This window comes from Balearica regulorum, chromosome 1 (assembly GCF_011004875.1).
Source record: "Balearica regulorum gibbericeps isolate bBalReg1 chromosome 1, bBalReg1.pri, whole genome shotgun sequence".
Lineage (NCBI taxonomy): Eukaryota > Metazoa > Chordata > Aves > Gruiformes > Gruidae > Balearica > Balearica regulorum.
Window position 1 is genome coordinate 58,218,866 of NC_046184.1, and position 12,903 is coordinate 58,231,768.

General features: G+C 47.5%; 1 protein-coding gene across 2 annotated transcripts in view; it reads left to right on the plus strand.

Annotated features, from left to right (window-relative positions):
* Positions 1–6,953: 6,953 nt before the first annotated feature.
* Positions 6,954–12,903, plus strand: part of CACNG2 (calcium voltage-gated channel auxiliary subunit gamma 2) — a 52,100-nt gene continuing 46,150 nt past the window's right edge. Inside the window, exons 1-2 of one of the 2 annotated variants that reach the window (XM_075742879.1) lie at positions 6,955–7,860; positions 8,403–8,548. In XM_075742879.1, coding sequence (XP_075598994.1) covers positions 8,407–8,548 — 142 coding nt within the window. In that variant the 5' untranslated portion in view covers positions 6,955–7,860; positions 8,403–8,406. Of the gene's footprint in view, positions 8,549–12,903 lie in introns of both variants that reach the window. The other variant, XM_010309334.2, reaches the window with a different exon arrangement.

The following is a 12,903-nucleotide window of genomic DNA, read 5'->3' on the forward strand; positions in this document are numbered from 1 at the left end:
TGATGAGCGCAGCATTTGGTCTTGGGACTTCTGATTTAATTTCTATTAAGAATTTTGTTGTTATACAAGGTCAAAGTTAATCTGCTAAGGTGACATTTAGACATCTAAACAGATACCCAGATTTTCAGAGGTATTTGGAGCCTCTACATGTCTGCAAAATCAATGTGAGATGCTGACTGCTCAGCACAACTGAAAATCAGGACAGTTCTTCGATGTCTAAACAGGGAGTTAGAAGCCTAAATAAACATATGTGTTTTGTTTTCTTTTTAAAATAGGCCTCTATTCTCAAGGCAGAGAATATCACCTCTCTACGATTTCTATCTGTGATATACTCTTCTGTGCATCACCACAATGCTCCAGTCTAGCATCTGACTGGCTTAATCTGATGTGTTTAACCTACTTCCTCTATAAGAATTCACATTGGGAATCCTAAACCATTACAATGGTAATATAAAACCAAATCCTAGAAATTCAAATAATGACTCTGCAGACACAATAAACTAGTTGTCTTTCTCTGAAACAGTGTCTAAAGTACATGCACATCTCATGGGATGCCTCCCTGACTATGTGGGACTACAGAAAGAAACCCTTCTCACATTAAAATCAGTAGCCCGTTACTGACTTCACTGGGACTTACTGATTTTGAATTTTCTCTCACAGAGCTCCAGAACAGGTGTTGGGATATGTGCTTCTCTTGCTTTGTCCATCTAAAAAGTTAGAGGGACTAAATAACATATCCCAGAGACTAACCATTTCTTTTGCTTTGCTTAGGATGTTCCTTCAAGAGTTTCTTGATTTATTACAGAGCATCAGAAAAATTAAAAGTTCAATATTCCTCCCACGATACCCTAAACCATCTGACAGAAGAAGAGCTAGGGATGTCCTAAAGAAGACAAAAGCTGGCTTGCAGAAGGGTTACCTGAATCGGTACCACCAGACCTAGGAGAGCAAGTCTGCCCAATACAGTAAGCCCCAGTGATACCTCTGTGGCTGCTGAGGACCAGATGGCAAAAGCTCATGTTTGGGCTGGATTGTGGCTTTAAACAATGATATTGAATAGATGAGGCTGCACAGAATCCTCTTATTTGTCCCCATCTGTGCCCTTTACAGTGGAAGAAAGCCTGATATCACAGAATATCGATCAGTGTCAACATGAACCATCCTCACTGTAGGCCTCACCTTTCCCTCAGCATTTATCATTGTGCTGATGCTTCCAGGAAGATTCTGAAAACGTTCAGTTCAGAAAAAAACAACAAGGCCTTTCTCTTTCTTGCCTTATTCTTTGCAATTCTCTGATTGCTGCTAGATTTACATGAAAACAGTCTTTTTTTTCTTCTTTAAGAACTAAGCGACAGCTGCTGCACATTTCCTAACCAGAGTTTCATGAACCTGTTAGTCAAGAAACGATGACTTTTTTAACTCATGGGTTCCAAAGTTGACCAGAGGAGGCGATCCCTTACCATGAGAGACAGATCAGGAGTGAGAGTCTGTTCTAGTTACATTCAGTGGATGGGTGAACAAAGGCTTTATTGGGAGCAAGACAGTTACTTGTGCCCATATTTAATGCACAATGGGCAGCAAGACCCATTGCTTCTCTGATCCATTCTGGAGACCCTTTTCCTGTGCCTTGACCTTAGAGCAGATTCTGATTACAAAACCAGTGCTATAATCTTTTCACCAACTTTTTGTTTCTTGGAATATGCTTGCAGGGTTAGATGTACATTGAGGTTGGTGGGAACTATCTGTGCCTGATTTTGAATATGAATGGGAAGAAAAATTATTTCCATGAAAGATCTGGGGATGCAGCAAAGTAGAAGGAATGGCTTTATGCTTCTGAATAAGTGGGGCTCAAATTGGATTTCTATGGTGTATGGTTTATGGAATAAGGATGTATAGAGACATGTATTTATTTATATACAGGATGGTCCAGCATGAAGGTAGTCTGGGATTATAGATCAAATGTAGGAAAATGTGTGCTCTGGAGTGGAAAAGTATGAGAGACAGCATCTGGGTGGGGAGAACAGTGTCTCTAGTTTAACATAATTGTGCAAATACATGGGGATAGAGATGCTGGTGGGATGGGGAATGTTCTCATAACTGATTTTCTCTGCTAGTCTTATTCAGTAAGTTTGTGTCTATATGTATGAATATATATCCTCACTGAGGATACTTTACCAAATACTGGAATTCCAGCTAGAGTGACTTGTTAGCAGTCTGCCCTCTGCTAGACCTAATGGGTTGCAGGCATTGATTTTTTTTTTTTTTTTATTCCTATTGATTAGGAGGCTGCTGTACATACAAATCTCGGCACAGCATGGAAGGAGAAAGAGAGGCAAAACGGTTCACATCCCAGCAATTCATCATGGTGGAAAATTCATCCTGGGAATCCCAGTCTTTTCCCATTATCTCTTTCAAGTAAAGAAAGAAGCCTTTACCTTTTTCAAGAAATCAACCCACAGGGCTCATGAGCTCACATTTTTTTCTCCAACCATCTTCAAGTAGCAAACATTTCAAAGGTTACCATTCAATGGAAGAAAAGGTTGTGTGAGAAAAGGGAGTCTTGCATGGAAAGAACAGGAGTTCTAGCTTCAAGGCTCAATCTGGAACATATTTCTTGGGTATCCATAAGTACCCAACTCATTTATAACAGCACCCAGATCCCGCTAAAATCAGTGCAAATATTTTCCCTTTGGTGGGCTTTGCGATTATGCTCTGAATTTTTCAGTGCCTCAGTGCCTCCACAAAGTAGTGAACATTATTTTGAAAGAGTGTTATCAGGCTAAATGAATTGTTTGCACAACATTTAGCTTGGAAGAGGATATAGGTCAGAAACTGAGGGAGTTATGTATTGCAGCCTTATAACCTCATACTTGGTCCCTGCCAGAGTTCCACTCCTGTCTAACACAGGAGTTTTTAATGCACTCTCAGGGCAGCACCAGCACCAGCACCGCTTTTGCATGGCAACCTACTCATTTTAATTGTTAGACCTCTGTACCCTGTATGTCCCTTTTTTTTTTTCTTCCTCTCTGGTCACAGTGTTACACTAGAGATGAATCTCCTGTAGTATTTGAATATTTGATGTTTAAACTGCCTTCTATGTTGATCTTCAAGTTATATGAACCTGAAGATAAGGAGAGAGGACCACAGAGGCTTTTTCCATCTGTATTTATCTCCCTATCTCTATCTTTATCTCATCTCCATCTCCATCTCTATCTCTGTTTCTGTCTCTATGTCTATCATCTCCACCTGTGATTCTCTGGCAAACCACAAATCTTCTTTCCTCAGTTTGTTAAATTGGTCTGAGAAAACCACCAGCATGCAGATATAATGTGAACAATGTTTCTTAAGAGCTTTGGGACCCTCAGCTTTGGATGCCAGTGATGACTGCTCCTCTGCTTGTCTAATCATACAGATATGTGACTTTTTTTAACTTTCTCCAGTGAAATCTCTTAAATATTAATTTTCTTTCTGCATCATATCTTGCTTCTATCTTTTCTGCCCCATTGGCTTCCAGTTCTATAATCGTCACCCTAACCTGAATTTCTTTTTCCTAACATCTCCTCTGCTGGTGCATTTGTCTATTAACACCTCTACTCTGCCTGCCAATACAGCTGCATCAACTCCATCTCTTTTACATCTCATTACAGCAGCTCCATCTGAGCTGGCCTCCCCAGGATGAAGATTCTTAGACACCAGTTTTCATATACTATTGTGTCTGATTTTGTCCTGTGTGCTGAAAACTGCACACTCAATGCACAGACACTCCATTCATTTCCATTACCATCCCATGGAGTTGCTTCCGACTTCGTGCCCTTCATCTCCCTTCCTGTATCTTTCTTGTGCCCCTTTTTTTTCCCTACAGCACTGCCCCTTCTCTCCACAAATAGCAGCACTCTTGGTTTGCCATTGGAAGCAGACTTCCTGCGGCTCCCTGTCTCATCAGCTTCTCATTTCAAGTAATTTAAAATGTAATTTTAAATCTCTCTATTTCCTCCAGACTATTAATTTCTCTCTCCTTACTCTTCTATAGATGTCATTCTGCATTGCACTATTCAGTAAGATGCGACTGTTGTGAAAATCTGCCACAGTGTTTTTATTCTGTATTCTTGTTTTGTATTATCATTTTTAATGATTCTTTGTAGGAAAGATGAAGTCTCAGCACAGCATCTAGCCACAGCACAAGCAGTCACACAGGACATTCTGGCATTTGCATTGCCTTTCTTCCATTCTTCTCCTGTGGCATTTAGAACTGTAGAGGGATTATTGTGAATGGTCTTAGAGTGTATAAGTAGGGTAGCAGGAAGAGATTTATTTCTGGAAATTGGGAAGTGTGAGGCAGGAAGCCGTGTTTAGTCCTGATCCTGAGATGTACTGAGCCCTCATAGGTCTCACTCCTCTTAGCCAGAGATTAAAGAACTCCCCACACCGCAAACCTGGCCTTCTTACACTGGCAGTTTCCCTGGGGAAAACATGCCCCTATCCTGTTGCTGTACTCACTTCAAACCATACTTATCAAAGCTGTAGAAATATGTAATAAAGGCAGCAGTTCTGGACTGGTTTGAGGGTCTTTGTTTTGGCCCAGCTGCTGCTTCATCTTCTGTATCTGATTGGATTTGTTAAATGTAAAGATAAGTAATGCTGACATTTCAGCAATACTTTTCTTGTTATAGATGAAATCTGTCATTTCTCACAGTGCTGGGGTCCCCTGCAAGCCCAAATACACAACCTCTGCAATGAGTGATCACTTACCCTGCTAGTCTCACTAGACTCAAACACCAACAGAAGCAAGCTCCTCAACCCAGAGACAACCCCTGTCTGCGCAGCCCATCATACCCTTGACCCAAAGTTGCACTACCATTAGTAGCAGTAAAACAAACCACACGGGCTACACAAGTGAGCCCTAAGTGAAAACACATAGCATCATCCCTTCTCTCCCTCTCCTCTTTGAATGACCCTGCTGTGTAAACATGGGTGAGCCTTCAAAGTGCCTGAGACCTTTTTGCTTCCACTCCAGCTAGGTTGCTTGCTGCACTACGCTGTTTTGAGAATACAGAGTAACTGAGGAGCCCACCTTCCTTGGAGCTATGAGGTCCACAGATTTCCAGAGTGCCTTTTATGTCCACACATGTGATGTTGGTGCCTGATGGGTTTGAGATAGCCAGCTGAACTTCTTTCCTCTTCAGGGTCTTTCAGGCTCCTGGCCCAGCTTTTCTACCCTCTTTTGAAGAATGAGAAGACTTGAATACTGGGGTGGGGATGGAGGGGCACGATCACCAACACAAAAAGAAAATGGCTCAGAGTCCCCCAAATTACTTATTCCTTATGCCTTCCCTCTTCAAGGCCCCTTCCTTCTTTCAGGGGATATGTCTCAAAAGGAAAGGAGAGGCCCTCAAGTGATCTTCTCTAGCTCCCCCAGTTAAGATGCTCACAGAGCCTTCTCCTCACCACAGGCCATCCCTGTAGAGCCATATCTTCTACCAGCTTAAGGGTCTTCTCTGCATCTCTCTGCCTCTCAAATTCCTTTGAACCAAGAACAACAGTTCAGAGAGCCTGTCAACAGCTACCATCCTCCACATTCTTGCAGCAAGGTGTACTCAGAGTGCTAAAGGCGCATTGGGGCCACCTCCTCCCTTGCCCATCCTCATCACTTTAGCAGCTCAGTGAGTGCAGAAAGAGACCTCCAGCTCCTGTGGCAGAGGACAAGGCCAGGAGTTCCCCAGGCGAGGCTAGGGACTGTGGTTGGACTGCAGCCTGGTCTGTGCCCTCCAAATTGGGGAAATGATCAGTGGTCTGTAGGGCAGCCAGTGGCCCCCCTTGCTGCTTGCTATAGAGCCCTTCATGTACAACAGTCCTGGGGGAGATTGTCCTGAAAGGGCAGTCTCAATCTGCACCCAGAGAGGGAGAAAGGAGGAGAAATAAACGGAGTTACAAAATTGCAATGTGGCTGAAGCCCTCCAACTGGTTCAACTTCCCCGCAGCCCCTTCCCTCAGCCCCGCTCCCCCACGCAGAACAGCAGTGAACCTAAAGCAGCTCTTCTGGTCTCTTTTTCACTGAACAATGAATCCGATCAGAGAGAAACAAAATCGGTAGCATCAAGAATTAGATTATTTCTTTTCTTTATGATTGTTGCATTAATGAGCAGCTACATGTATAGAACCAGGAGGTGACTAATGTAATTAACCTGGTGTAATGATACTGCTGAGGAAGAGAGAGAGAGGATTATGACATACTTAGATGTCAGTATTGCACAATTTTGTATATGTTCCCAGTACTATTGGGTTGTGCCTGACACAGGAAACTTAAGCAGTGATAGATTTCAGTCTTCATCCATTCAGCTCATGCATCTTTCTGTGTAAAATGACGATATGAAAGGTGGATTGCTTTCTGGGGTTGTTGTTGTTGTTGGGATTCAGTTTGGCGGTTCCTTTCCTTAACAAAATAATAGTAATAATAATAAATCATCCATTCTCGTGAATAATCTTCCCAAAATGTCTGCTTCTTGGAGCGGGCATTGGGATTTTACAGAAAGCTATAAAGACAAAGTCAGAACGCAGGGATTCACACAACACTGGTCAGGGGGAGACAGAGGGACGGAAAAACGAGCAACACCAAAACATATGCAACTTGCAGCGAACCTGAGAAGAGTGAAAAGCAAGCACTTAAAAATCATAACAACAGCAATGATAACAGTAATAGATGCTTATTTTTAAATTACCCTTCCGCGTTACATTTCACCCTTCTCCTGGGGAGAGAAACGGCTGACTGAAGTTTTGTGCGGGTCTAACTGCGGTGTGCGGGTTGCACTTGCAGCTCTGGGCACGTACGGCGGGGATGCAAAGGAGGCTGAGCTGGGGGGGGGGATGGGGTGGGGGGGTGGGGGTGGGGGAGCGGAGGTGGGGGAAGAAAGGCAGAAAACGAGAAAGAGGGAGAGCCCCAGCTACGCCTTCCTCTGGGCTCCGCGGCAGCCTGGGGGAGCAACCCTTCCCGGGGCTGGCAGCGGCGGGCTAGGCGCAGGGAGGGGGGAGGCTGCCCCCTCCGCCCCTCCCTGCCTGCCTGCCTGCCTGCCCGCGCAGAGCGGAGGAGGGCGGCTGCCGCCCGCGGATGCTGGGGCGCGGGCGGCGCGGGCAGGGCGGGCGGCGCGGGCAGGGGAGCTGTCCTTCAGCACCGCGGGCCGCGGAGCGCTCCTCCCGCACCGCCGCCCGGAGAGCTGTCCTGCAGCACCCGGGGGCCCGGGAGCGCTCCTCCCGCACCGCCGCCCGGAGAGCTGTCCTGCAGCACCGGGAGCCCCGGAGCGCTCCTCCCGCGCCTCCGGCCGGGGAGCTGTCCTTCAGCACCGCCGGCCACCGCCGCCGCGGGGGAGCCGTCCAGCGCCGCGCCGCCTCCGCCGCCGCCGCCGCCGCCGCCGCCTTGATGCAGTAGCGGGGCCCGGGAGTCGCCGGGGGCCGCCGCGGGGGCAGGGGGTGCCGTAGCCGGGCTCCGCTCCGCGCCCCCCCGCTCGGGAGGGGCGCCGCGCCTGTCCCCCTCCTCCTCGCCCCCCCCCCCCCCTTCCCCCCAGGAGCCCCCATCTCTCCTCGCCCACCTCCGCCGGGAGTGAGCGCCGCGGCTGTGCAGAAAAGCCATGGGAGGCAAGACCTCGGCACCTGTTCAGCTGAAATCAAGGGCTTACAGTATACTGGGCAGTCTGGCTTGGTGGTAGGAGCGAGCGAAAGGAAGGAGAAGCAAGCAAGCAAAAGTGAGAGAGGATTGGAGCGACTGCCGCTGCCGGGAAAAAAAAAAAAAAATAAAAACCCAAGGAAGATAACTGGGAAGGAAAAGGATTTTCATGGCGCAGGCTGCAGAGCTAAGCAAGAAGACTGAAGGTTGCATCTCTGCTCTTACAGTCTCTAACTGTCTAGGTCCAGATAATGAGAGATTGTGTTGAGGATGCTGCTGCTGCTCCCCTGTTCACTGTGGAAGCCATCTCCAAATTAGCCATTACATATGGAAACTGGAGACCAGAATTTTAGAAAAAGGGATTAAGGCGTCTCGTTTTGGGGGGGGTTCTCTCTTTATTTGTTTGGTTTTTCTTGGTTCTTTTCTCTCTTTTATTTTTCTTTTTCCTTTTTCCTTTTTTTATATTTCAACCAGAACGTTTCCGATTTAAAAGGCAAGCCTCTTCCCGTGTGGTCTTTCTAATTTACACTCTTTTCCGTGGGCTTTCTTACCTCCCTTTTTTGATATCTATCTCTCTATATATACCCATTATATTATTAGTCGGAATTATTATTCTTTTATTTTATTAAACACACACACCCCAAGAATCAGAAGGCGGTTGGGTATTTGTATAATGAAGAATTATGGGGCTCTTTGACAGAGGTGTTCAGATGCTTTTAACCACCGTTGGTGCTTTCGCTGCCTTCAGCCTGATGACCATAGCTGTGGGGACCGACTACTGGCTTTACTCCAGAGGGGTTTGCAAGACTAAAACTGTCAGTGAGAACGAAACCAGCAAAAAGAACGAGGAAGTCATGACCCATTCTGGATTATGGAGAACCTGCTGCCTGGAAGGTATTTGATTCTGGATCTCCACACACACACCCCCTTCCTCTCCCACCACCCCATGTTTCTCCCCCCTCTAAATAAATCCCTCCACATTCCACCATTTTCTCACTTCATTCCTTTCACCACGGATCGAGAGCGGTGGGCTCAGTTACTCAGGGCACAGAGGCAAGAAGACAGGCAAAACATTCTCTGCTCCGTTCCCTTCTCCCTTCCTCTTCCCCACCCTCCCACCTCCCCCACCTTCCCCTAAAATTCACTTCCCCCCTCCACCTGGAATAATGTGTGTGTTACAAAAATACCGAGAGACCCTTTCTAAAAACAACTGTGCGGTCTGTCTGTCTTCAGCTTGTTTGTATTGCCTGGGAAAGCAATGCCAAAATACTGTGTTATTGCTGTGCTCCGGCTGTAACCACAGAGTGAAATAATTGCTCTCTTTGCAAATGGTTTATTTGCAAAGACAAGACCGGGAGTGAGGGGTGATGTGGGGAGGGGGTGACTGCAAAGCACTTTGGATACAATTATCGGTTCACTTTTGGAGGGAAAAAGAGAGAAAGGAAACAACCCTGTTATGTCCAAATTGCCTCCTACAGTAAATCTAACGATTCCAGTCATCTCGAGCAGAGTTCAGAGCATTTCGTAATGTCTGTAAGCCACCACATCTCACTGGGCTGGGTGCAGAGGGGTCTAGTTGGCAGCTGATTGGTTTGGTTTGGGGCTGGGATTTTCCCCCTGTTTGTTTGTTGTTGGGGAGTGGGTTTTTGTTTGGGGCTTTTTTTTTTTTTTTTTTAAGGTTTATGGTAAAGGCTAAAAATAAACAAGTCTCGGAATGGAAAAAATCAGCCTAAGTCTGATGTGGTGGAACTGAACAGCAACTCAGTGACATGTCTGATGGCAGAAGAGACACCGCCGCAGCCAACTTCTGGAATCAGACGTTCCTAAGGGAGGGGGAAAGAAAAGAGGGGCCAGTGATTCGCTTTTAAATATGTGTTGCTCAGTACTGCTATTGGCGAACGTGTGGGCTGGGGAGGTGGTCTTCAGCCTGTGCTGGAGGGATAGGGGCAACCGATGTAAATGTGCGGTTTATGTTACACACGTAGCGAGGAGGAGAGAGCGAGAGCACAAGTGTGCACATTGCAGCCCATTGTAAAAGCCCTGTTTATGAATCAGCTCCCAGCTGGAGGGTGGGCTGCCGGGGGTTTATGGACATCCAGGGATAATGTCTGTGTCTGTCGGTGTCCACCAGAGCTGGGTGTGCCTGGAGCTCCCCGATGGGAGAGAACGGGGAGTGGGTACCGCAGAACTGATTTTCTAAGACTGGCACTGGGAGATGGAAGGCAGGGGGGAGGGGGAATAAACTATGTATGTCCTGATGTCTCTCACCAAAGCAAGCTAAAGCTGCTGTTTGGAAATGGTTGTGCCCGGGAAGAAGCGCGAATTTCCCCCCCGTTCTTGGTGCAAACGGTTGAGTGATGGCTGGACATGTTTTGAATAGCTAAGTGACTTCATTGAGCGATGGTCTATTTGACGCATACTGCATTTAGTGCCCTTTGTCAACCCAAACTGCTGCCTTTTAACATATCCTGCAGAGGAGCTCTATGCTGAATACTATATGCTGTCTCCACGCCAGAAAATCAATAGCAGTAAATTAATGGGGGATGTTTTAAACACATTCGCTCACACACACGCACACATTTCCTCTAAATAGATAAATATAGAGAGGTATATATTAATAAAAATGAAAAGCCTTTCACACAGCTATTTATTACAGCTGGGGAAGGAGACATCTCCTTAATTAAAAATTAATGAGAGAGGGAAGGAGAAAAAAAAAAAAAAAAAAAAACACAAAAGGAAGCCCAAACGCAAAGCCATGCAGGGAAGGGAGGCTGCGGGGAAGAACTCCCTTCCTGAGCCGTGTCCCCAAGCTGGAGGGCGGAGGGAGGCTAGGGTGGAGACAGGAGGTATGAGGACCCTGGCTGGGAGAGGCAGTGAATTCAGATCATGTCTATCTGCCCACAGAGCCGTACCCAGAGGGACGCGGTCTGAGGGGGAGGAGGAAGGGGCGGGTGAGGTTTGTCAGATCGGAGGAGCTCAGGGCTCCTTCTCCTTTACATCTGACAGGACCCCACAGGCACTGTGGAGAAGTGGCTTGCATGGCAAAGGAAAGTGCCAGGATGCTTCCAATTAAAAGCTCTGAAGTGCCCCCAGCCCCCCCCGACGCTGCACTGCCAGCCCAGTCCCCCTGCCCTCCCTGCTGATGCTCTCCAACGGGCTCAAACTGCAGCCCTGCACGAGGGGTGTGAAGTTCAGCCCGAGCGCAAGCTGCACGGCCCTGGCAGGGTGCTCTCGCTCACCCCAGCCGTTTGAGGGTTGGGTTGGCCTCTTCCCCCAGCCCCTGGATGCTGGGCAGAAGTGGCGAGTGGGGTAGGAGGGTGCAATGCACCACACAGGAGCTGAACCCAGCTCTGAGTCCCTAGCCTGGGGGCACAGGTTGCACCAAAACTTGGATAAAGGCTCGGTAGCAAAAGCATCTCAGTGGGAGGCAAAACCGGCCCTATGGCCACACGCTGAGCAGGGCCCGGGCCCGGGTTTGCCTCATGGGGTGGCACGGCACAGGTCTGGCACCGCTGCTGCCGGGATTGCCTCCGCTTGGCTTCCCGCAGCCCCACAGCCTGCATGGGCTGGTGTCTGGCACTCTCTTGTCCCCAGGAGAGCACAGCTAACTATCCCCACCATCCCCTGGATGGCAGGCCTCTTACTGTCGCGTCTGATCACCTTAGGGGGGGTTATCTTCTTTCTCGGGTGAAGGAATCAGAAAGGTGTCCCTGGTTGACTCGTTCTCCCTTGTGAAAGCTGCCTGCTGGTGAGCGGGAGGGAGAAGGGTGCAGCAAAGGCTCCTTTCCCCCATGATGCAGAGGGTGTGCAGATTTGTGGAGGGAAGGGCTTGGTCGCAGGAGGCTGTAAAAAGGGCAAAACCCTTGGACTCTGCTCACACCCTGCCCACAGTGTGGCAAAGGCACCCGATAAAGAGTCTGGGACAGACATGCTTCTGCTGCGCGGGGTCAGACCTGTCAGGGCAGGTCTGTAGGGCGAGGGGAGGTACTGAAGAGGAGGTCAGGAGGCTTTGTAACAAGAAAATAATCAAAGAAGGAGCCCAAACTGCCTCCTGCTACTGGTAGGAAGCCTCTGACGAGGTTGCCTTCATTTCTGGGGATGTTGGGGAACGCTGGCATTAGTCAACACTGTAGGCTGTCAGAGATGGTGGACTCCTTGTGTTCAAAATATTGTGTTAAATTGTGTTTTCTCTTCTTGGCCAAGATACCCAGTAGCAAAAATGGATGTGGGGACTCAGTCTCGGGCTGTACACACAGATATGCTGCGGTCAGAATTGCAAGTTCCTCTTGGAGAATTTGGTCCTCGGGCTTTCAATTTTCAGGTTCCCCTCTTTTCAGCCATTCTGTTCCCTGCAGTGGAGTGTCAGTCAGAATTTTCAGATCTTTGTATTGCTCCAAAGAGGAGTGTCATTTGGGATATTCCTCCTCTATCAGGATTTCTTTCCCCCCTTTCTTGTGTCCTACAGTGAGCCCTTGCTCCATGGTGTGGCTAAAGCAGAAAGGTGGTGTCAGTTCACATTACTGCAGATCACACTTCTGAGGTTTTTTTTCCCTAATCTTCCTTGAGCTAATTCTTTCTCAGACTTTGGGGTTGCTCAAATGTGTCCCTAGGCCATTTAAAAATCTTTGCCCTTCAAGAAAAATGGCCCTTTTCAGCCCTTTAACTGCGTAGGCACAAAACACACGTACACCAAGCAATTGAGATCTGCAAGCTCATGCCACACATGGATACTGCACCTCTTACAACTTTGAAATGGCTGCGGATCTTCCAGCCTAATTCCTTCTTGGCACCAAATGCTTTAAAACCACTTTTTATTATGAGTGATGCCTTGTCTAATTCTTTCATTAGCTCCTGTAGATCTCCTATAGGAGCTCAAAAAGTGAGCGACGATGCCTTATCAGGGTCTTATGAAGCAAGCAAATGAAATGTATTTTATATCTGTAGGTTATTGGTTTTGTCATGTTGTCATTATTATTAGGAAAGAGATAGGTCTGGGAGGCTTTTATACTGAGAAGGAGGGAGAGAAGTGTCCAGGGCAGGCAGGCAGGCATGAGTGATGCGCATGGGGTTAGACATCCCTGTAGATCTGACTGGTGTGAAGGCAAATAATTGAATGGATGCTGGTGCAGAAAATAATTCCTGCCTAGAGACCCTTCCCAAGGAAAATTAATGAGCTGATCTGTTCCCTTTCCAGCTTGTTATATCTGAACAGCGCATGAGAGTTAAGTGCAGTTTCAGTGTTTGCAAAA